The 25843-nt window shown below is 38.7% G+C and overlaps 1 protein-coding gene across 6 annotated transcripts in view; it reads left to right on the forward strand.

Annotated features, from left to right (window-relative positions):
• DCLK1 (doublecortin-like kinase 1) overlaps positions 1 to 25843 on the forward strand; it is a 238820-nt gene that overhangs the window by 108222 nt on the left and 104755 nt on the right. For all 6 annotated transcript variants that reach the window (XM_009998337.1, XM_009998339.1, XM_009998338.1 and 3 more), the window contains exon 3: positions 12151 to 12250. In XM_009998337.1, coding sequence (XP_009996639.1) covers positions 12151 to 12250 — 100 coding nt within the window. The remainder of the gene's footprint in view (positions 1 to 12150; positions 12251 to 25843) is intronic.

Consider the following 25843-nt stretch of genomic DNA (forward strand, 5'->3'; position numbering starts at 1 on the left):
TGCTGAGCAAAACTTCACAAAAATAAGCAGAGCTCTAGAAAAATACATAGTGGGCAGTGGTGAAAAATAAATCAACTGCTTCTGCTCTTAGAGTTAATTCAAGGACTCATACTTGCATCACAGCATGTGTTTGATAGGTGTCTTGTTTGAAAAGAGAAATAACAGTGTTGCACACTTTCAGGTAAAATAATGAGAATGTCTTTGGTTGAAAAATTATATTGAATTCCAGGAAAAATTACAATTACAAGGCTTTATTGATCTGCAAGTACTTGGAAAACAACAACAACAACACAGATTTTGAGAAAAGTTGATTGTGTACACCTTAGCTTTGAGATTTATTAATAAAATCCAAGTTTGCAAGATCTGGGGGGAAATGCATTTAATCTGCTTCACAAATAGCAGACACATTAATTGGCTTTTGAGGAAATGGGCAAATATAATGCATTTTTTAAAGACAGGGAGCATGACTGAGTACAATGTTTAATTTTGTCTAGCACTAGAAGCTTACCCTGGAAAATATTTTTATCTCTACTTTAAAAAGACATTTCCTTCTTATTGTCGAACCTGTGATTATAATTTTCAGCAATTGGCACCTGACTACATTTTTCTTTTGAACAAGTTAATTTCATCTAGCTGGTCTCTGCCCCCTCTTTTACCAGCTCTCAGCAACTGAAAGGATAGGATTAAATAATCAGATTCAATCATTAGCTAAATTTGGCATGAAATGTGAGCAATGGAAATTCATTATTACCTGTTCTTGCTTATTTTAGAGACTTTACACACAGACATGGGAATCTAGTCCAGTGCTCTGCTGTTGATTGCAAACATAACAAAGCTGTGGATTTAAATTTTTAAATGTATCTGGTACAGTATTCTGAAAAGTAATATTATCCCAGTCAATGAAAAAATAACAATCATAAATTAGAATAATATTAATTTCCTGATTCTTAAGATTAGTGAGTACATTATTTACTCCTGAAATAGTTCCCATCTGTTTGGACTAAACTACAGGAGTCCGCACTTCTTTTGTCTGACCACTAAATGGTAGTGTTGTATTGCAGCTGAAACAGGGAAATAAATGAATATGGCAGAGAAAAAATACTTAATCCAGCTGTAGTTGAACTGTGCTGTCAAAGCCTCAACTATTTTTCTGTTGGCCCATTAATTATATCTTCTGCTGTTAAATCAGCCATTCGCTCAATGTGTGATTGTACTGAAAAAGCATCCTCTGTTTAACATTAATGCATTTGAAACGTGTGAGGAGTTGTTTTTCCTCTGTCCCTTCACAAGCTTTGTTCTGCCGTTTGAATTGTCCATCAGAATCATGCTGATCTGTTGTGCTATGGCCATGGGATTAACAGGAGCATACTTTACAGTGACTGGCAGGATTCAGTTTCCTTAGATGCAAAACAAGGCTGTAGTTGATGTGGCCAAGTGATTTGTTATTTAGGAGAAATGTTTAGCTGAGATACGTGTTCAGCTTTTACAAGCAAGGTTGTCTGGGCTCTGAGGCTGCAAAGTTATCTCCTTTTTAATTGTGGTATAGGAATATCCAGTGCATATTTGACAGAGAAAAAGAATGCTTGGGGATGCACTCATGACAGATGGACATCCCGCTTCTTCATACAGCTGGACTTTTGAACCTGAAGGTTCACTTTCCTGTTTCTTTGCCAAAAACATTGCTTAGAAATTGCTGCAGTGCTTGAATTGCTCATAAGTGTGCCTTTCTGCTTACCTGCCTGAATAATCATCCAGCATTTCAGCTTTATATTTTGTGTTATGTGATATTAGTAAAAATAAAAATATTCAAATGTTATTAAAATTAATTTAAATGTAACAATAATATCATTAATGAGAATATAATTATTTTTGAGATAACACCTGGTGGTTTGGATTTCCCTGCATGTGGGAGTAGTTCTGACTTGAGCTGCAACATGATTCTATGAAGATCACCTGGCCAGCTGCTGCTTCAAGCAGGTGTTCCTGGGCAGAGCTGCTCAGGGAAGAGAGCATCCCTCTGTCCTTTCTCAGGACCAATGCAAGAGGCAGTATTAATGCCTGGTCCTGCTTTCTGTGTCATCCTAGGGCAGACAGTAGAGGACATACAGCTGCTTTTGCCTTGCTTTATGCTCTAACAGCCTCTTGTCTGCCAAGAAAATGCTATGGGCCACCTGTTTAACCACAAAACAGTAGGATGAAGCTCTGATGCAGAACTTAGAGCAAATGTCTGTCTGTCTCTTTGGTGACTCTATGAGGGGGTTGTTTCAAGAATTATGTGGTCTCTTGTATGCAAGTCATTGCTTGTTTGTTACTGTTTGTGATTTTTCTGGATGCTTTACAGTAGTTTAAGGTGTAGCCAATGCCACAAGGCACTTCCAGCCAAAATCTAGGCTATAACCGGCTGGAAATGCAAATTCTAATTTTGTAGGAAATACCAAACAATAACAATTTAGGATCACCAAAAGAAGCAGAGTTAAAACTCACTAAGCAGAATTTTAAAACTATTTTTAGCCCTGCAGTGTTGTTTTGAGGCTAAGTAAATTTTAGGACCTTGAGCATGAGTATGTACAGAAAGAAGTACCAATGTTATGTTCTTACTGTGGTGCTTTTCTTCAGCTCTTCATCTGTTGTAATCCTATGTAGATATCAAAACCTCTGCAGCACACAAACCTTGGATTCTGACTAAATAATATCATATATCAATAACTTGAAAAAGTGCAGTACCCAAAAAGGAAGATGAGTCAGTTTGTAGATAACTCAAACCTTTGTTGAAACCATACTGGCAACCAAATAACCTGATATAGTGGGAGATGTCCCTGCCCTTTCAGGTTGGAACTAGATGATCTTTAAGGTCCATTGCAACCCAAACCTTTCTATAATTCTATGAAACCACAATGCAAATCTATTGCTTGCTATGTAAACTGAACAAATCCAGGTTTCCCTGATCTAAGTTGTGTATGATAGTCTCAAACTGACCATCAGTCAGATATAGCAAGGAAAAAAAAGAGGCTCTGGAGAAACTCTACTGAGAGTTGTGTGTTTCTGTAAATAACATGACCCTCCAGTTTTGCAAGAGCAGAAGCTCATGCTTCATTGGTCTTCAGTCATTAGATGGCTGGGTGAAGCCAGTGAAGGTATTTGTTCACCTCACATCTGTTTAACTGCAAGATCTGAAATACTTCTCTGAAATGTCTACTTTTAGCTGTTTTTGATGGAATGGAATGCTACGATCTGTGAACTGGATAGTTATTGAGACATGGTTTCAATAATAGTAGCAAACTATTTGAGACCTATTTTATATAGGGAGTTAAGGAGCACACTAACATTATGGACTTGGGAAGCCAGTAGAAGTTTACAGCTCATATAGTTGGTTCTCAAGTTGAAAATAGAGAAGGTGTAGAGTTTCCTGATGACAGTAATCAAGGACATATCACAGAATAAGAGGAAGGAGCCAGACTAGGCCACTCCAGAAACAAAATAATGGCTTGAAGCTTCAAGGAAACGCATTGATTGCAGTCTTTGGAAGCAGGAGAGCAACAAAATACGGTACCATGAAAATCAGAAGGGAGATTTCCACAGAAAATATGTGGCTCTGATAAACTGCGGTTAAAATACAAGTGAGGAAAAAGCATTTCAGAAAGAGGCTGCTGTTAAATTTGCAAATACCATTCCTTAGTGTATTGACTGAGAGATTGTGAAGGGCCATAACTTTGTGTCTGTGGTGCTTTTCATAGGGTGCTAAAGGGGAGGATGTGGGAGTGGAAATACAATGTATAGCCAGAGCGTTGTAGCCAGGGAGGGAAAGGAAATAAGATGCTCATAGAATTCCTGTGTAGGGGGAAAAATAGAATCTAGTAGAAAAGGAAATGGGAGTTGCTGTGGGAAAGACACAGTGTTGTGGTGTGTGATGTAGAGTGTAGAGCTGCTGTAAGAGGAGCTACAGTAATGGTTTAAGAGGTGGCTGTGAGAACAGGTGTCAGTGCTGGAGACTTGGAAGTAAGACGTCCAGAGGGAAATGAAGTTTTATGAGGGGACAAAAGAAGCAATGAGTGAGTTAGAAAACTGGAGGGCAGCAAGCTTATATGAGATGCAAAAGTAGGAGAAAAGAGGAGATGCCCACCCTAGGCTGCTTGACGATGCTGTCTCTGCATTTTTCCTCTTTCCCATGAGAATTTTCTTCCACACTAGCTAGTCAGCACAACTGTGCATTGGTGCAGCTGTAAGTAAGGTGACATTCAAGGAGGAGTAATTTTTTGGTGTGGATAGGAGCCATGTCCTTACTGCTCCTATCCTATCTGCCATGAAGGAATTTTTGACAGGAAGAGTTTGAACTGAGCATGTTAGTGGTTCCCACAGAGAAACCTTTCATGAAACTGAATATTAGTGCTTCTCAGCATTGCATTCATGCATAAGCCTGTGCATTCCTTGATGGGAAATATCCCCTGCTCTCCTCACATTCCATAACAAAGAAGCTCATTTACTAAACTAGTTGTAATCTAACAACAAAATTGTTCCAGTCTCACCTAGTGTTTCAGGCTAAGGTATGGTAGTTTCAGTCTATTAGAACTGTGAAGTTTCTATTATCTTTATCTGAACTTCGGAGGATAAATTTGAAAGTTTTGAGAAAGATTTATCACAAATTAAACACATTTCTTAAGAAGAAGGTGATGGTACAATTGCAAACCCTGGGGTTTTTATTTAGATTGATTTTCTTGTAAGCGTGTCATTAGTTAGTGCATCATAGAAAAATGAAACAGAGGATGTTAAAATTAGAGTATATAAGTGCACTGCGGGAAGATTTTCTTGTCCTTATGAAAAGCCCTTCCTGAAGAAGAGAGAAATACGTATTTTAACTGAGGAGAACAGTGATTTATTTGCCAAATCTTAGCTATATAAAGATAATAAAGGCCAAGCATTATATACTACAGAATGGATGCTGATAAATACACACATTGTACAAGTGTTTTGATACATCTTCAACAATTAAAAAAGTATAGAAACCTCTGAATTGGTGAGACCCAAATTAAGAGTGGTCAGTTCTCAGCTGTTTGTGCTGAATTTTAGTACAAACATTCTTATAGTGATTCCTTGTGTTCATCTAATTTGGGGGAACACACATACTGTTTTAGAGGCATTAGTCTTCAGTGTGGCCTCACCAGCCAGTTGGTAAAGAGTGTTGCTGTGTAGCTTCAGCCAGTTTGAACCCCTATAGTAACATCTCTTCACTTACAGAAACCGCTACGGTAACATCTCCTCTTCATTTACAGAGGGCACTCTTGCAATGAGAATCTCATGATAAAATGCTTTTCCTCACTGAAAAGCTCTCACAGCTAGATGATGCAATTTTCACCATGGAGATTTCACCCCAACAGAAAAGAATTAATTCAGTGCTGTTCAGCTTCAGAAATGTGTAGCAGATACTTCCCAATGCCTTCAGCTAAGCCACCACCTGAGGAGAGAACCTGAATCAGAAGCTGAGAGAGGAAGTACCTGTATGCAAATGATAAATTATAATTTTTTGTAGATGACAGCATCTCAAGAAGTGGCATGTGTGTAATGACAGATTACATGTGGGCATGAATAAAAGCCTCAGAGCCTGAGCCAAAAGGAAAGGAAATAGGCTTGCCTTAAAATTGAAGGGAATGTTCAAATGTGATGCTCTGAATTCCTGTTGAGGTCTAATTCCTTTCCCTCAGAAAGGATATTTCTTTCTATTATCCCGTAGTCCATACAGAATGGGGCTGGTTGGGGTTCCTCCAATTAAAAAAAAAAAGCAAAAAAGCTTGATATTACAATTAGTATTTTTATTTCCCTTTCCTTAAAGCCTTATTGATATGTTTGGATTTCTTGCTTCGTAGTAATGACCTAAAGAGCATTTGCACCAGTATGGAATGATTAATTTCTGATTTTTCCAAAGCTGTAAAATCCGTCAAAATGCATAATGGTTGTTTTACTGTTTTTTCTGCTAAGGGGAGCTCTACACAGTAAGGAATATATTACAAAACTAAGCAAAGCATTCGGAAAGCTAGTATAGGAAGCAGCCCTGTACTGGGTGGTAGATAAATGTAGTAATATGTAGTAAGTGTATCCTTTCCTATGAAGAAAGACTGAGAGAGCTGGGGTTATTCAGCCTGGAGAAGACTGTGGGGAGACCTTATTTTGGCCTTTCAGTACTTAAAGGAGACCTGTGAGAAAGATGGGATCAAACGTTTTAGCAGGACCTGTTGCAATAGGGCCAGGGATAATGGTTTTAAACTAAAATAGGATAAATTTAAACTAGATATAAGGAAGACATTTTTTACAATCAGGGTGGTGAAACATTGGAACATGTTGCCCGGAGAGGTGGTAGATGCCCAGTCTCTGGAAATATTCAGGTTTGGGTTGTACAGGGCTCTGGGCATCCTGATCTAGTTGAAGATGTCCTTGCAGTAGGATTGGACTAGATGACTTTTTAGGGTCCCTTCCAATCCAAACTATTCTATGATTTATAAGCTTTCAGGAAAATCCATAGCTGTCATCAGACTTCTTACTGACTGCCTGTGGTAGGTGGCAGTGAACTCAGTTCCAGATCTGACCTGAGATGTTCCTCCATAAATCAATATTTGGAGAGTGTGAAAATGGATAACGTAAGTACTGCAGAGGTGGTTAGTGGAAAATATAGTTTGGTTAATGAGGAAAACAGGGAAAACATCAATAAAGAAATAAAGATTGATTTATATCTTAAAACAAGGAAGAGCTTTTGGAAAAAATCAGTTGGGAGGAAAAAAAAGAAGGAAAATAGTAGAAAAGAGGTGTAGTGAGCTCCTTTGACATACAAAGCACTAGAGACCTGTCTAGGAATTGAACATTGAGGCTGAGTGAACCAAAAGTAGCAGGAAAATGAAAACCAGTTCCATAATAAAGCTCATAAAACTTGACACAAAATTAATGAGTCAGAGTCCTAAAACCATGAGTCGTTTAAACACTGAGGTTTTTCCAAGGATAAAGGTGGTTTTTTTTAAAATGTCTTTTTTTTGCCTGTTAGGGAAATGAAACTCAACATGAAATAGTTTCAGGTTCAAGAAAGCTATTTTAAAATAGCTTTAAAACTTCCTAGCTGGCTGGCTATGGGTTGAAGTCTGGAGGGTGCTTGTCACTCATGCTCTGCCTTTAGGATGGTTTTTCCCACTAGCCTTGTTATGCCCCTCTGTCACCCCTTCTGTGCATTCATTCCTGCCTTGCAGCTCTCTTCCTTCCTTTATACCTCATGTTTTCTTTTTGCTATCCTTAATTTTGCCCTTTTGTTTTTAGAAAAATGCAATACCCACTGATCATTTGAGTTTTCCTTATGTCCTTCTTCATGTTTTTTTGTTTTACCACCTCATTTCTTTGTCCTTACTTTTCTTTCCATCTCCCCAACAGCCGAGCTGCCTGAAGGCAGCCCAGCTTGAGGTTTTCTCATTGCTCATCCAAAATAGCTTTCGGCCTTGAGTTTAATTAAGTTGTTGTTAATAAAAGAACATAAACACACAGAATACACCCCTCATTCTTTTCCATCCAAGAACCCAGCAATATGAAAAATGTAACAAAAACATGAGAGTTAGTAATTCTGATGGTCGTGGTGTCCTATGCTGGTGCTGTGAGCTATTCCTGAAAGCAGAGGAAAATTGAAGTTTCTGTTTACATTTTATTTAAAGATGTCAGAGTTAGGATTAACTTGATATGTTTTCAGCTTTAAAATTATACAAAAAAATTATACAAAAGTATAAAGAGGTAAATATTAAGAGCTGAAATGTGTCATGTCAACTCAGGAAAAGCAAAGACTCCACAATAGTTTGGCAATTTCTCATTGGTTCCAGGTACTCACCTGTATAAAAAAACAAAGAAAAATGGAAGCAATATTTAATGTATCCATAGTATTTGTGTTATGACGGAAAGCCAGTCCTGGGGCTGGACTGGAAGACAAGTGTGCTGCTTTGCTCCCTTTTCTTTTCCTGGGGCAGTTCACCTTATCTGCTTTGCAGTCCCTCAGTGGCTGAAGGTGCCTGGCCCAGCTGGGACCCCGTGTCCCCTCTGCACTTCTAGCTAAAGCACCACATTGATATCTGAGATATGAAAGAATCTAGGGTTCTTCCTAGGCAGACACCTGTGTTTCCCACTGGAAGGGCATGTGGAATTCATAAACTGTTTAGTGGAATTTGCGAGGGTTCCAGGCTGCAGCCTGTACAACTTTCTTAGGTGAGTTTAGGTATGATGAGTTCTTCTGCCTCTCCTCTGTTTTGCGTCAGGTATTTACAGGTCAGCTAGTCTTTTATGTGACTTGAGTATTGTCTGAAGGCTGTACTGATGATTGATTTTCTTTGCTGCTGCTTGTCTTTCTCACCACCGATGCAAAGAATTGTAATGCTTGAGACACCCTGGCCTCTGGTAGTGTTACTGATACTTATTCATTCCCCTACAGAGAGTAAGAGAGACACCGTTAACTTTAAATATCACCTCACTGCCAGGAAGTTTTTTGTTTACAAGTGTCACAGGATATTTTATACAAGGTGTGTGGTGAAAAGCTTTTATTATTTTCAGGTTTTTTTTTACTTAAGATGTATATTGGACTGCTCCTGCCTGCATAGACTTTGTTTTTCCCGCTGTAATAAACATCCTTGTGGAATATGGAAGATAAAAACTACTTGTGAAAAAGAGGAAGATAGATTTTGTGGTTTGAAAACAATGAAAATGTTCAGAGAGGCTTTTGTATTTCACTGTTTTTAAATTGACTAATTTTAAAGCTGATCATATGCAATAGAGCACACTGGCCTCTTAACCACTGGCACAGACCTGTATGGGTGATCTGAACCAAAACTTCTAAGGAGCTGTGTTCTACAGAAGTGAAAATGGGTAATAAAAAGCAAGTCTTTTTGCTTAGCTGATGACTGAGTATGAATAGAAAGTGCTTGCAAATTTCTCTCCTGAAAAGCCTGGCAGAGGGTGCTCTGTATTTGTTAGATGCCTTCTGGAAAAGCCCTTCAATGTAACCTCTGAGGAGCAGAGTAGGCCAAGGAAGCTGAGGCAGATAGGATGGAAAAAGCAGACAATGAAGGACATTGTAAGGCTTCCAATAAACAATCTAAAAAGGTACTGGAAGCCTGAAGAGAAGTTATTCTTGAAGAGGATGGATTTAGAGGCAACTCATGCCCTTGCTGTGAGCTTTCTAGGAGCTGGAATTATAATGCCTAAATCAATAAAATCTCAGGAGGCAAGAAAAACTGTAAGAGACGTATGTAATTTTACATACAGTTTAGGAAAGTGAGAGCATGGAAGAAAGAGGAGAGCATAAGAACATGTCAAATGGCTAGTATAAAATTTAATAAAAACTTTAAAAAGGATATACAAGTTGTTCTATTGTGCTAATCCTATTCTCTTTCTTATTTGCATTTAAATTGCACTGATTGAACCTGAGGTGCTTTAAATATTGCTATATTTGAGCCTGGCACCCTCCATTTTAATACCTTGTTTAGGCTTGAATGAAACCCTCTTAACAAGGCAGAGCCAATAATTTCTGAGTTTTATTAAACCCATACCATTTTTTTAATTCAAATGTGAATTTAATTTTCATTTGTGCTTGTTGTAAAAATAACTCAACATTGTGCCTAGGGTTGCTTATTATTTGCTCAGTTCTAATACTCTGCTTAGCATAAACTCAAATGTAGAGGTTATCACTTGCCAGAAGTGTGGCAAACTTGGGAGGCAAACAGGAAATCTCACAGGATTTTGAATGTCATTCTGCAAATTAATAGTTTTGTGCATGCTGTGGGAGAGGTGGCAATTTCAGAGGAACTTGACTGAAGGGAAGAGATGTTTGATGCTTGGTGGGAGTATGGGGTGGGAAGATAGTCAGGATATGTCTTGTGGACAAAAAAAGAGATGGGAAGTAAATGAGTTTATATAAAGATTGCTGAGGCTGATACACTAATAGAACATAAACTGAGTAGGAACATGATAAAAACATCTCTAAAATATTTACATTTTTGGTGTTGGCATTCAGGTGCTGTGTGGTGTTAAGCTGACAGCAGTGATAGCAACAAGGTTGTGGTGGACCCTGATTTCAAATTATGTGCATTGCTTAAGGAAAGGATAATTTGGGGAGTATCTTTGTCTCTTTTTGGGTATTTGTTTCATTTGGGTCTTCTCTTACTTTCCTCTTTTTTTTCATTCGCTACATCTCTAACTTTAAAATAGTTTAAAGACAAATCTTACTCTGCAAGCAAATCATGATGTGTACCACTCTTTTTCTTCCTTAAGATTTTTCTAGCATAGAGGCGCATAACTGTTGTAGATACCAAAGCCTTCAGACATGTTTCTGGGAAGCATTATCTGAATTGTATAACCCCTAGATAGCAGTTAGTTCTGGTTGGGGTGGTGGGGAGTGTTGCATATTTTTGTGTCAAAGCCTGGCAAGGTGTGTCTAATCTCACTGGCTAATTCCTTCACTTGTGTTTTTGGAGACTTTAAATGCTAAGTTCTCCACCTGCTTTTTATGAGAGGGATAGTCTGATTCAGCTGGACTGATCTCAACTATTTAGGCAATTTTAGAAATTCTATTTGTGTTACTTTTCTATCTGTTGATTTGAAACTCTATTTGTGAAATTATCCTGTTTGAACATTAGTGAACATATAAAAAAATCAAACATAGCATTTAAAAATCTTATTGTAGATGTGAAACAGGAATAGAGTTTATAGTACTGTTTACCAAGTGTCTTTGTTTTTTAAAGGTAGTCACAGAATCACAGAATCACAGAATCTTAGGGATTGGAAGGGACCTCAAAAGATCATCTAGTCCAACCCCCTGCCAGAGCGGGTTCACCTAGAGCACATCACACAGGAGCGTGTCCAAGTGGGTTTTGAATGTCTCCAGAGAAGGAAATTCCACAAACTATCTGGACAGCCTGTTCCAGTGCTCTGGCACCCTCACAGTGAAAAAGTTTTTCCTTATGTTTACGTGGAGTCTCCTATGTTCCAGCTTGCACCCGTTGCCCCTTGTCCTAGAGAAGACACTCACTCTTCTCCTGACACTCACTCGTAACATATTTGTAAACATGGATGAGGTTGCCCCTCAGTTTCCTCCAAGCTAAAGAGACCCAGGTCCCTCAGCCTTTCCTCATAAGGGAGATGTTCCACTCCCTTGATCATCTTTGTGGCTCTATGCTGGATTCTTTCAAGCAGTTCCCTGTCTTTGAACTGAGGGACCCAGAACTGGACACAATACTCTAGGTGCAGTCACACAAGGGCAGAGTAGTGGGGGAGCAGTACCTCTCTTGACCTACTCAATACACCCCTTCTAATACATCCCAGGATACCATTGGCCTAGTCAGATATTTGTTTTTAAAACTTGTCAGAACTGGATCAATAAAAATCCAAAGTCACATTTTGGGAGTTACTGATTTTTCTTTAAGAACATGAATAAAAATAGTTGTATAAATAGAAACTTTAAGCTGTTAAATAGTACCTTGTGAACTAAAAGCTGTGGTAAGGAAATCTCGTGTATGGACATAAAACTTAACCAGCCTTATCCTGACTTAATATTTGGGAGTAGAAAGGGATTATTCTTTTACTCAGTACTAGGAGAATCATTCCCAGCTCACCTGATGGCTCAGCTTGTTGCCTTCGGAGAAACTTCACATCAACTCTGCTGAAAAAGATGAAGATGGTGTGAGGGAGACTCAGTTCACCTGTATGAGTTTCATTCCCTGTACTGTAGATTTTGCTGAAATGACTACATTTAATTCTGCATACAAAGCTGTAACCTTGTTTCGTGGCAGTGAAAGGATAGAAATGTGGGCTCAGAAGGAAATTAATTATCTGCTAACTATTGAATGGTACCTTGTGCGTAAACAAAAGGCATTTACCTCATCCCCCATTTATGCATCGTGTAGTAAATGTGACAGTTATGGCTTTTTGCCTTATCTCTCTCTCCCTGCAGTGCCCATGGAAGTGTTTCTCACTTGTAACAGATGGTTAGAGCACAGCTTTGAAATTTATCTGGAGATGAAGCCCTGTTGATTCCATTAAAAGTGAAGAGTTTTCATGCAGATGGAGACAAGGAGTGATTTATTGTTTCTACAAATCTGATCATGTGATATTTCTTACAATGCCTTCCTTTCCTTCTTTTTCTTCTAGGTGATGTGCCTTCAGGATTTCTTTGGTGATGATGACATTTTTATTGCATGTGGACCAGAAAAGTTCCGTTACCAGGATGATTTCTTGCTGGATGAAAGCGGTAAGGAGATGTGCTTTAAAAATGGTTACTACCAATGTAGATTTCCATATCATGCTAATTGAGCCACAACTAGTTCACCTAAATTGATTTCAGAAAGAGAATAAATATTTTTATTATTTAAATTCCAAGTACTGAAGATAACAGGTGATTGAAAGAAACAAGAAAGCTGCCAAGGAAAAAATATCTGCCTAATCAGCATAAAACTTTACTTCAGCCTGAATTTCATATGCCATTGGAACTAGTAATGTGTTTGGGGAAACTCCTATTTTGCAAGGTATTTCTTAGTATTTTCTATTTTCTCCTTGAATCTATACTACTTCTTTATCCCAGTCTTTCAACCTCACAGTTCTTACTAATGCGATTTGGATAAGGCTGCAAAGTTAGCATGATAAAGGAAGATCAATACAGTTCTTTATGGAAGGTAGATATAATTAGCAAATGCAGACAGTCATCTAAGAAAATTCAGGGTGCTCTCTGTTTTGTCAGACCCACTAATACAATAATGTAATTGATGTCTTTAATCCTCTAGGGAAAATAAATGTTTTATTTGCAAGTGACTTTGTTATAAAGAATATTCCTAACTTATGAACCACAGTAATAAGAAAAAAGCCCTATAAGCACTGTGCATTAAAAAAAAATAAAAATAAAAAAGAGCTACCACTAAAATTGAGTTTAATTTTGTGTAGAGCAAGACCCAGTAAAGACTCTGCACTTTCTCTCAGTCCAGCATATATATCTAATGTATCAGTATCAACTCAGCTCATCTTTTTTTGAAATATTGAAGGTATCAAAGAACAACAGACCGAAGAATCAGAAGTAAGAAAAAAAATAAATAAATGTTAGAGTAGTAACTATTTCATAATCATCAGATCCATGCTTGCCTTGTTTAATTTCACAACTTCTTGGTGATCAGGAAGTGAGGTGGATTAGGAACTGGTTGAAAGGAAGGAGTCAGAGAGTTGTAGTCAATGGGGCAGAATCTGGTTGGAGGTGTGTGACTAGTGGAGTCCCACAGGGGTCGGTACTGGGACCGGTGTTGTTCAACATCTTCATCAACGACCTGGATGAGGGTATAGAATGTACCCTCAACAAGTTTGCTGATGACACTAAGCTGGGAGGAGTGGCTGACACACCAGAAGGCTGTGCTGCCATTCAGAGATACTTAGATAGGTTGGAGAATTGGGCGGGGAGAAACATGATGAAATTCAACAAGGGGAAGTGCAGAGTTTTACATTTGGGGAAGAACAACACCATGTCCCAGTACAGGTTGGGGGCTGAACTGCTGGAAAGTAGTGTAGGTGAAAGAGACCTGGGGGTCCTGGTAGACAGGAGGATGACCATGAGCCTGCAATGTGCCCTTGTGGCCAAGAAGGCCAATGGCATCCTGGGGTGCATTAGAAAGGGTGTGATTAGTAGGTCAAGAGAGGTTCTCCTCCCCCTCTATTCTGCATTGGTGAGGCCACATCTGGAGTATTGTGTCCAGTTCTGGGCCCCTCAGTTCAAGAAGGACAGGGAACTGCTTGAAAGAGTCCAGCGCAGAGCTACGAAGATGATTAAGGGAGTGGAACATCTCCCTTATGAGGAAAGGCTGAGGGAGCTGGGTCTCTTTGGCTTGGAGAAAAGGAGACTGAGGGGTGACCTCATCAATGTTTACAAATATGTAAGGGGTGAGTGTCAGGGGGACGGAGTTAGGCTTTTCTCGGTGATGACCAGTGATAGGACAAGGGGTAATGGGTGTAAATTGGAGCATAGGAAGTTCAAGGTGAATATCCGAAAAAATTTTTTTACTGTGAGAGTGACAGAGCACTGGAACAGACTGCCCAGGGAGATTGTGGAGTCTCCCTCACTGGAGACATTCAAAACCCACCTGGATGAGTTCCTGTGTGATGTACTCTAGGTGACCCTGCTCTAGCAGGGGGGTTGGACTAGATGATCTCTCGAGGTCCCTTCCAGCCCCTAAGATTCTATGATTCTATGATTCTGCTTTTTGATGCAAATATAAATTAACAATTAAAGATGATGCAACTGTATTTCCCTTACTAACTTGTGAACCTGGAAAGCATCTTGGTTTGCCTGAATCCAGACAAATGCTCCATTAACTTGTGCAGGTGTAGGAGAAGCCAGCTAGCACAGACTTCATGTTATGACCTGAAATACAAGCCTGAAAAAGGAGTTATCTTTGCTATTGGGCAGGGGAATGACATTTTCTATTAGTCACAGACAGAAGCAAAAACAGATTGCACCTTCCTCTACAGGACTTTATAATGTGGAAATGAAAATCAAGTAGTGCACCAGATTTACTCTTTGCAATAATGAAATTGCTGTAATTGCCTCTAAGGTAAAATGTACTAATCATGAAAAAGAAACATGAACCATCTTTTGGGCAGGAATTAGAAATGTAGGAGGGACATACTTGGGCAGCAGGAGAGTTTCCCATGTGGGAATGTGGTAAGCATGGCTATGCTTGCCTTTCATGAAAGGAGAGCTAGGCAATTGACTACATAGTCTAGATTCACTCGTGTCTGCTTATCTAAAAGGGAACACTGGTGGCTACTTGGTGTCTCCCCTCAGTGAGTCCTGCAACAGTTTTTCCAGTGCTGATTCAGGGAGAAGTTCCAATGATAGATTTGTCTGTCATTCAGAGTTGCTGATACTGGAGGTCAGCAAAAGACAAAGTTTCTGAGCTTTGAAAACCAGTCACCTGTGCTGGGTTTCATTTAACTAACACTAGATACCAAGAGAGCAGGTAACTGCAGCTGAGCCAGTCCAATACATTTCTTTCTCAGTAAACAAAAGGTAGACCTATTGACAAGCTAGATGGTAGGTATTTGATTGACCCAGTTTAAAGTGGTTGTTTAGAGCAGATCATGTGATTTATGCACCAGAACTGTCTGAATGTTTTTGTAAATAGATCTCCATTCCTGATTAAATTGTTCTTACCTACTTTATATTTTTCTGAAATTGCTGAAAAAAAACATTTAGGATGAGTTCAATTCCATCCCATCAGCAAGGAAAAATCTAAAGGCTCATCAGTCTGCATTATTTGTAGTCATCTTTCTTTCTCCTGCTCCCATGGCTTGCTTCTAGCGCAGGAGCACCTGCTAAAAGCCACAGAGTCAAAAATTTTAGGAAAACAGTCTAGAAGTCAGTAAATCAATCTCCCTGTCTAAATGTGGGATTAACATTCCCCATTTCATTTCTGACACGCTTGTCTAAGATGTCCCTGTAACACCTCTGATGAGGAGGAATCTCTAACGTCCTGAGACATTCTGTGCCAGTGGTGAACTCACCTCACTGTTTTTCTGCTGTCTTATGCCAGATTTCCTTGCTTATAAATGCAGTCCATTACTAGTTTTCTCATCTACTGTGAACATAGGAAACAGATTATTCCTTTTTCTTTGAAAAAAATCTGTGGACTGCCATGAGCCTCATCAATTTTATCTTCTTCAGGCTGAAAAATTAGTTCAGCCTTTCTTTGCTTTGACTTCAAGCTCAAACCTATCCTTGAAGGAGGGAGCGTATTCCTTCTTTGTATCATCTGCCTTCTCTGTTTTATATCTTTCAGGAAGAGGCATTGCATATGCCCTTGGCAATCAGCTAAGAAAAGTCAGTTAATTAGAGATCTATCAAAGAGAGAAACAAGCACTCAGCACTATATATTACAATTTCTTCTCTCTTCCTTGATGTACAGATGGTTTTCATATTAAACACACTGTTTATCACATGAAATACAGAATCCGTAGGCACTATCCCAATCATAATTCCTAGTAATGATCTCCACATCTGACCTAATAGAAGTATACGATAGCCCTACACATTTCCATCAAGAGAACTGCAGATGGGACATGAAGGTGCATGAGAATGACCATAAAATGAAGAAGTAAATACTTTTTGTTAGTCAAGATTCAGTGGTGATGCTGTTCCCATAGAAAGTTTTTGTGAGAAGTGTAAACACAAAACCATTACATTAATGAATCACACTTTACATCAGCCAGCTTGTAAGAAGAAAAACTCCTCACCATAGAATATGGCAGTGGCTGCTTCTGGCTTTGTTAGCTTGGAGTTCTGGAAACTCTCCCAGAAATCCCAGTTTTTTTGTTTTGTTTTGTTTCCTTTGAAAACTGAACTATGATGGTTCAATTTTCAAAGAAAAGGTCAGAGAATGGTATTCTATAGCCCTCAGCTGCTTGTTGGCAGGGATTAGGCTTTAAGGGCCACGGTCACAAAAATATTTGCAATCAACTGTAATTTAAGCACCTAAACAGGATTTGGCAATGTAAATAACTCATGGGATTGGCCCTAAATGAGAACATCTCCTTGGCTTAAACAGGTATTTCTTTCTTAGTACCAAGAGTTTTTAAGGCTGGCAGTATCAGACTTAATTTTTTTTTTAAATTAAATTAATTTTTACATTTAGTTAATGTTGGCCGAGTGCTTTGGAAGCTTTAGAGTTGCACAGTCCTGACAGGCTTCACCATGCACTAAGATGCATCATGTAAAAAGGCTGCAATCTCCTCTGACCAAAGCCAGTGTCTGCCTCCAAGCAGAGTGTAACCAACATAGAATGTCTGGGTGTGCGAAGAACTGCAGATCACTTGTCAAGAGCACATATTATTTTTATGGAAACAATGATGAGAATTACTCTTTTCTAGGGGAAAATCAACACTGGAATCTTTGAAACCTAATTTCACTCTGACTTTGCTGGCCTGTGTTAGTCCTCAGTTCAGCATCTCTGTGCCAGCAGTGTTACTGCTTCATCTTGCCAGCAGCTGAGAACTTGCCAGGAGAATCCGAGTCCTGTGGTGTCCGCACACATGCGTGTGCACATGGCGGCGCGCACATGCATCGGACTCAGTAACTGCGGTTAGGGTCAGGACTATCACGTTTATCCCTGTTAATAACTGTCAGGTTTCTGTAACCTCAATTACTCTGTCCTTCCTAAAAGAAGGAGGAAGAGGAAATCGGTTTTAGTCCTCGTCTACTCTGATTTATAGGACAAGGACTGATGTGTTAAGCAGCTTTTGGCTGGACTTAATGGTGGAGAGCATGTTGGCTGACTTACTCTGCCCTCATCAAAAACTCGTGCTTTGGCAATTGGAAAGTAATGGTGGGTTCTGGGGACTTTGAGATATAGCTTTGCTTTCAACAGAGGCATAAATATAGTGTTCCACTGCAGCGTGATATTTTCAAATGTCAGCAACTCCTGGGCCTTGGAGACAGATATTGTGTGTATGAGGCAGAAGCAAATGAAGGCAGGAGGGACCAGTCGTCTGACTGTATGTACCATTCAGAGTAATGGTTCAGAAAAGGCAGAAGGAAAGAAGCTGTTTTTCCTTTGGATTTGTATCCAGTGCCCCTTTTTATTTTCCCATTCCAAGACCTCCAGGTTTAATCTCCAGCCTCTCATCGTGCCTTTAGACACTTGCACAGAACACTCAGCTCCCTCTCACTTCGCACACCTTTGCTTGTCCTCATTCCCTTCCTCACAGTAAGGACATTAATTGGGTCTCCCTTCTATCCAGCAGTGTGACAGTTTCACAGCTTTCCCAAACAATGGGAATATTCCCTCATAGAGCCCACCTGTGTCCACCCATGCTGGAAGTTGCTTCCTCCCTCAGCCCGTGCCCTGGCTCCTCTCTGGCTGCAAGGAAGTACTCGGCTGTTTGGTAGTGTGCAAGTGACTTGCTTGTTTCTGTTGTGTTAAACTCTTAAAAGGCTAGTGCTGATCTGAAGTTAAAAAATAAGAACAGGGTGTTAGCATGATCATCAGGTGCCTGTTAATATGATATCATATGGAGTTCATTAAATAAAACCTGTAGTAACACTGGAGTGGAAAGAACTGTTCCCATGAAAAATGCATTTGCAGAATTTCAGGCTTTTTTCTGCACAGGATTTCTCTTCTAGTATTTGGCTTTTCTATATATATGTTCTTGATTATATAAGCCCATTTCTTTATCTGTTGTCTGCAAGCTGTTTGCTTTGAATAGTCTCTAGTCTGTCTCACAGGTCTACTCATTTGAGACATTGCTTCTCACCTTTCTGCCTAAGCATCTCTAGCAGTGAGTTGGGTCACTTGAATAATAAATCTTTTCTCTTCCTGGCTGGCAGATTTATAGACATGAATAAGGACATTAGAGCTTTCATGAAGATTACATCTCTACTTTCCAGTCCAGATTTACACTTTAGTCCCTCTCTCTTTTGTCCCTTTCCCCACCTCCTCACCATGCATAGATGTGTATTTGCACAGATATCACTTTTCATCAATGTTGCTATGAAAAAGTTGCCTGTACGTATAACCAGGAAAAATTGTGATCACTTAAAACTTATAAAACAGTCTTTCATTGAAACTAGCCAAACAGTGAGGCTGCAGCTGATGCTAGTTCCCTCTGTTCATTGAACCAAATGTTCTTCAATATGTTTTCTCAGTATTTGCTTTCACTGATGTCTGTTAAAAATAGCATGAATGAAACACCATCCAACAAATTAGAACTGGTGGAAATTCCTACTTAATTCACATAAGGAGTTTTGAGTTTGCATATTCCTTCAACATTTTTCCATGGTATAAAATATAATTTATATGGTTTAAAATATTTTGGATATAAAAATACTAAAAAGCTTCAGGTCCAAAAACATCAAGCATTTCTCAATAATATGTGCATATTAATTAAATTGCAGTTTTATTGGGAATTTACAATCTCCAAAATTGAGCTTCTTTTAAAGAAGAGAAAAATTGTTATTAAACTTTGTCAGTGTTACTATCTTAATGTACTGGCAGTTTTACTCATAACAGGTGGTGTTTATTTATTTTGTATAGTTTGATATTTTTTTCTCTTTCATTTTATCTTTCTGTTTTAATTTCTTGAATGAATCTTGCCAGGGGAATGTTTAGATTAATGAGATTGGTTCAGGAGAAAATATGTTTTCTTACAACAATTTTAAAGCTAATTTCCCAGACTAAGAGCATATCAGTTACCTATCCAAATGAAAAAGTGCAATTCCAATTTTTATACCAATTTTATAAACAAACTTTTAGTTCTGGGGAAGTAGCACAGAAATTCGGTAGACATAACAGGGTAGATCTTGTTATTTGTGTTCGTAATTTGACTGTCTCATATCTCTTCTTTCATGGAAGTTGCTTTATTTTACAGAAGATTATAGCTTCCAAAATATCAGCTTTCTTTGACAGCTTTTTAAGAGTGACTTTATCTTTTGCTTTTCCAGTTCCAGGGGTGATGGAAGCAGCAGATAGTAGCTGTATATTGTAACTCCTTCCTCCAAGTCCATTAAGTAGCTTTGTGACAAGCATAGAGGAGTTTAATATGAAAGATGTTCAGAAGTCACATTTCCCATATCTTTATCTTTGTACTTGTTTTGGTTTGGTTTGGTGGGTTTTTTGGTAGTGGGGGAAGGGGTCCAGGGGTGGCTCTAGTAAGAAGCTGAGAAGCTCCCCTTGCTCCAAACCGAGCCAAGGTGCCATTAGAGGGACAGTAGATGCGCCTCAGTGATTAACATATGAAAGAACTGAGATAACACCTGAGCAGAGAAGTACTTGAGGGAGCAGAGCTGTCCTGAAGGAGGAGAGTGGTGCTGCGGAGGTGGCTGTTCCCGAAGCAGCCCGTGTCTCTGTGGGAAGCCCAGGCTGGAGCAGCTCTGGATCTCGTGGGAAGGAATCATGAAGAAGAGGTTCGTGGAGGACTCGCTCCCTTGGGAGGGACCCCTGGGGAAACAGGAAGGACTGTAAGGAATCCTTCTTCCTGAGGAGGAAGGAGCAGCAAGAACCACCAGCCTGTGAACTGACTCTAAACCCCATCCCCTGTCCCCCTGTGCCACTGGAGGGAAGAAGGGAGAGAAACTAGGAACAAAGAGATTTGGGCCCGGGAAGAAGGGAGAGGTGGGGTAACATATGCAAGCCCTGCTCTGTGTGTTGTCTGTGTCCTGAGTATGTTTGATTTGGGTGAAATTAAATTATTCTTTTTTCCCCAAGTTGAGTCTGTTTTGCCTGGGACCTTAGTAGCTGAAGAACCCTCCTTGTCCTTTGTCTCAACCCATGAGCTTTGTCCTCCTCATCCCAGTGTGTGGGTGTGTGGGGGGGTGGTTGAGTGAGCAGCCATGGGGCTGTTCCTTTGTTGTTGTGTTGGTCCCAAATCACATTTATTGGTGAGCCAGGCAGGAGAGAGACAAAGAACCATGGCAATACTTTTCCTCATCTTGTTAATTCTCTTGGTGAAATGAAGGATCTTGGCAAGTGTATTTGTGTCTTTGATTTTCACAGTTTACAAACCCTTTCCAATGCTAGAAACTACTAGAATCTGATCTATTTCTGAAAAGATGTACCCTGTAGTCCTATTGCAGGAAATCCTTGTGTGAGCAACATAGTCCCATTTTCTGCAGTTATTAAGATTTTATATGAGACAGCTTTGACATAAGTAACTCTTGTAGTGTCACTGCTTCATTATTTGGTTTGAGAACCTAGACAAACTGTGACGTCTGCTGAACTGTATTAGGATATGCCCTTGAGACCTGCCTGTTTTTTGGGTAGTATGATTGTATCGGAGAGATTTCGTATTGAGATTAGACTCTACTTATCATTGGTAAAAGTGGACTGACTTCTTAAATTTGCCATTGTAATTTTCTACTTCTTACAGTAGCTACAGGCCCTATACCTGGATTTTAATCGTGTCTTGAGTAAGTGTGTGAACACTTTTTTGATGCCAGAGCTATCTACAGATTCTCTTATACTGGCAAAATATTTTTTAAATATAATAATTATTCAAAATCCAGTGTTCTTTAGCTTTTAGAAATCAAAAACTTTCTGAAGGCATATGAGGAAAATGTGTTCATCCTCAATATTCTTAAACACCTTTAAAAAAAATCTTACCAAACACAAGCTGCAGTACAGCAGCTGAGAGAATCAAAACCAACCTGGATAATATTTAGAAGTGGTAAAATCAGAAACTGAGTACATCAGTGATAGGTATTAATATTTACATGTTCATACATATTTAACGGGATACTGTGTATACAGACACAAATGTATCAAGTGTAAAGGGTTTTATAGTTCTGCAGATATCATCAGTTAAAGATCTCTGTGTAATGTCTGTGATGGCCTGCACTGCAGAACTGATTGTTCAAGATAGGTGATGCACTAGTAGTTCAGTGCTGTTACTTTCAAAATGCAACCTACAGACATTTCCTATTGAAAAATCTCAGAAGTGTTACCTGGTGGTACAGGTTGCTTCTGTGAACAGTCACTTTCCAGTAAACTTTTTTCATAGCATAGTTCCCTGCAGGAGGACTGGATGCTAATATTATGGGTGAAGTAATCTAAGGCTGAGTAATCATTAGGAAGTCTCATGTTGCCATGGAATTGAACACCCGTAGGTGGTAGGTCATGGAGCTCTGATTTGGATTCTTTTATTTATCAGTTAGAGCTATTAAAAATTTTTGTTCTAGAGGAATTGTAAGTCTTTCTTTTTTTTTTTTTTTTTTTAAGAAAATCTTCAAGGGACTTAAAATTAATTGAAGCAAGAGGGGAGGTAACCTGAGGCCTCCTTCTTTTACCTTAAGTGCCTGGATCAAGGAAAGTTTTTGGAAAATTGCTAATTATTCCTAATAGTTAGAAGACAAAGAAATCTAAGTTTCTTAGTTTTTCTTGTTACTCTGGAATAGGAAAGTTATTTTTTTTCACAGCTACTCCTAAGATTGTGTTGCAAAAATGGGAAGACAACTTAACAAAGCAAGGCACCGTTGAAGGCACCGTGTTTAGGCAGAAAAACATCCTGCAGGATAACAAATTTTATGAAACTTTGTCAAAATTATTTCTGTCTTTTTTACATTCTCTTTCTGTTTTGCAAACACATCTTAATGTCTATACAGTAGGTGATTTGAGAAAGTGGAATAGGGCAATTTTTGCTTAGCAATTGCTGTACTGCAGGGGATGGAACACAGGATACCTTGTTTTGTGCTTAAAAAAATTAATTGGGGAACCATGGGGACTGCACCCCAAGAAGCCTAACTTTGTGTCCTGATTTTGGCTGGGATAATTTTCTTTCTAGCATCTGGTATAATACTGTATTTTGAATTTAGGATGAGAATAATGTTGAAAATGCACTGCTGTTCTAATTGTTGCCCAGTGGTGCTTACATAGTGTCAGGGACTTCTCAGGTTCTCATCCTGCCCTGCCAGCAAGGAGGCTGAAGGGGCACAAGAAGCTGAGAAGGGGACACAGCCAGGACAGCTGACCCTAAGTGGCCAAAGGAATATTCCCCACCATGTCATACTGAACATGCTGAACAGTACAGCTGGGGGAGTTGGTAGGGGGTGGCAGTGACAGCTACTTGGGGATTGGCTGGGCATCAGTCAGTGGGGTGGTGGGAGTTGCATTGTGCAACACTTTTTTTTTTATATTCTTTTGTAATTATTATTATTTTCCCTTCCTTTTCTGCTCTATTGAACTGTCCTTATCTCAACACGTGAGTTTTACCTTTTTTTCCGCAATTTTCTTCCCCATCCCACTGGAGGTGAGGATTGAGCAAAGAGCTGTGTGGTTTTTAGCTGCCTGCTGGGTTAAACTGCAGCACTTTGGGATCAAAGAAATTGCTTGAAATTATAATTAAAAATAGAATTGTTAAATTCACGCATAAGCATTTAATAATAATGACAAACCTACGTAAATAAAACAGCATTGATTTTTTGAAAATCACTTTGGGGAGCACTTTTCTCTTGAGATTCTGCTGGGAGTCTACTGGGATCACAGCTCAGACTGGATGAAGACAGACAGCTGTTTTTACCAGAGGGAGAAATGCTGACATATTATGAGAAGCTTTAGACTCTTAGATGTATATTAGAGATAAAATACTGCTTATGCTAACTGGGGAAATTTATTCAGTTTAAAAATAATGATGTTACAGAGGAGCTTTCTTAGAAAGAGCATTAGATGTAATCATATGTTGATTTCATTTATGGTGAATAGAAGATTAAAAAAAACCAAACATAACCAGTCCAACAATTAAGATTTTTTTAAATATAGAAAGAAAGAACACCATGAAAAATCAAGATAATTAGTCAGTGAAATCTGTTGGATCAAGAGTTTGAGAGCTTGAACGTTTAGTTTGGAATTTCAACCAAAAAGCAACCCAAAAACTGTCTTAGGTTTGTATCTGTCTAATATATATTGGTAGGGGTCCAAACTCAACTGAACAAAACTGGAAAACCTAAAAAGAATTTGTCAGTAAAGAATTCTATACCAAAACCTAGACATGAAAATATTCACATTGACACATTTACCAAAATTATGCTGATTTTGACCTTGCAAACAAAATTAAATTAGATAAAGGTTTTAGCCAGATTAGGAAATGAAAAAAAAAACAACAAACCAACAACCAAGTCACCATGAACTAAATGTGCAACAATTACAGATCTCCTATTTCAAGATTTTGGCCTCTGTATTCAGAAAAACATTTAAATATTTAGAGGAAGAAATGCATCTTGTCTGCTCAGACTCTTTGGAGAAATGAATATTACTGCCCCAGAGAAGAAAGCAGAAGTTAAGGCAGTTGCAAAATGCATTCTGTTTTATAAGACAAACTTGTCGCCATCAAGGAGAAAAATAAGTCTATATACCCTCGTAAGATATCAAAAGAATGTAAAGCTATGCACTTTCCTCTAAAGCTAAAGAAACCAAAGCTTGTCTGTGATTTCATTACTGTTCTGAATTCCTGTACTCAATAAATATAGGTTCTTTGAGTATTTAGACAGGACATCAGGCTTATGAACAAACTCGTCTATAAACCTTGGAGCGCTGCTCTGAACAATCTCTGAGGTATGCAATGATACACAAAATGAAAGATGGTTTCATGGGCTATTTCCAGTGTAACAGGCATTTTCAATCTGCAGTTATTTAAACTTTCTCAGAATAATAATTAAAAAAGAAAAGTCATTGGGACTTCACACACTTCAGTAACTGTCGTGGTGTTAGCAGATGTTCTTAGTAAAGCCACATTTTCCAGATAAATCCCTATTGCCAGGATGACTCAACCTGTTTACTTTAGTTTTATCTAAATAATTACAGCAAAATTTAATTGCCTGAACCAGACAGCATTCAAGGAGAACCCATTAATATTAGAGGCACAAGCTGCCTAGGGATTTGTAAATTAGAGACAGTCCTGGAGTCCTGGATATCTTTTACCTTAGGAAGCTAATTTCTGTTTTTTCTGTTGAAAGGTGAAACACTGTTGCAGTATGTCCCCTGCAGCTGAAAGCAGTGGTACCATTGTGGAGGTAGAAGAGGCAAAAATTTGAGTGGGCTGGCAATTGTATGTGCCTACAGGTGGCAGAGGGATTTTGTTGCCCACGTAGCAGCACAGCTGAATGTGCCAGGCACGTGTGTCCAGGTGTGAATATTGATTTAGTATCAACAGATAAAAATGTTTTGCTTTAGTAAGAGTGGTGTATTTAGTTGTTTGGTGCATTAGAATTTTGTCTGTAAAAATATGCTGTTGAGGAGCCCCGAATAATAGGTAGTTTGTCTGAATCTCCAGTTTTGCCTTTTTCCCTGTATCCATTTGTAGACTCAGGCTCTGGTTTGTTTGATATTTCCTTATGTTGCAGCTTAGTATTTCCTCTTGTGTGTATGAAAATCTGATAAAAACATTGAGAATCATTAATATTTTACACTGTAGGCATTCTTTCTGTTGAGGGCATGCCAAGTAATGTTTTTATTTTAAATAGCTATTGAATACCAATTGTTTTTTCTTCAGACAACATCATTTTATGGTTTTCTTCTTTAAAAATTGCTGCTTAATGACTTTCAATACTCTTATTACGGGCAGATTTGAGGCATTAACTAGAAAAAATAATAATCAGGATGTCATATTCTTAATTCCTTGAGGTATGTTTTTATTTTATGCCAGACAACTAGTGTGTAACTCTTGAACTTTCTTTAAAACCAATCCTACTGCAGTGGACACTTACATAATAGCTTTATTTAAATGGAACAAAAATATAATTGCTATAATTCCTTCTCTATTTTTTTTTCAATGTTTTGAAAGTTTAATCTCCTTTTTCTAACATTACAAGCAATCTACACCTACTTGCATGTTCCTGCCAACCAAAACCAAATTCAGAGCAGTTGCACAGGTCTGCGTTTGGAATAATTCCATTCCTTAGGGAAGTGTGTGATTGGTGAATTGGAGAAGATTTTGATACAGCTTTTCATAATCGATGTGAAAATAAGCTACAGCTTTTTTTCCTCCTGTGATATAACACTCTGTTTTAAGTGTATGGGTGGATGATGTTTGGTAAAGGACAAGATGAGAGGAAAACCTCCAAGAAATGCAAAGTAAACATTCCCGTATTTTCATAGTAAACATTGCAGGTGCACAGCAGGGTAGCACAGAATAACCAACATTTTTAACAAGTTTCCAAGATACCTGATACTGTTGCTATGGGCGAGTCTATAATTACCCAAAAAACCTACACATTGATTGAGCTATACTGGGTATCAAAACCAATTACTTCCTGCTAGGCTAAAATAGTCTGGTTCTTACTGGCACTGATCCACATTTTCTGCCTCCAGATCAAGCGTCCTGATAT

This window comes from Chaetura pelagica, unplaced genomic scaffold, assembly GCF_000747805.2.
Source record: "Chaetura pelagica isolate M959 unplaced genomic scaffold, ChaPel_1.0 scaffold105, whole genome shotgun sequence".
Classification (NCBI taxonomy): domain Eukaryota; kingdom Metazoa; phylum Chordata; class Aves; order Apodiformes; family Apodidae; genus Chaetura; species Chaetura pelagica.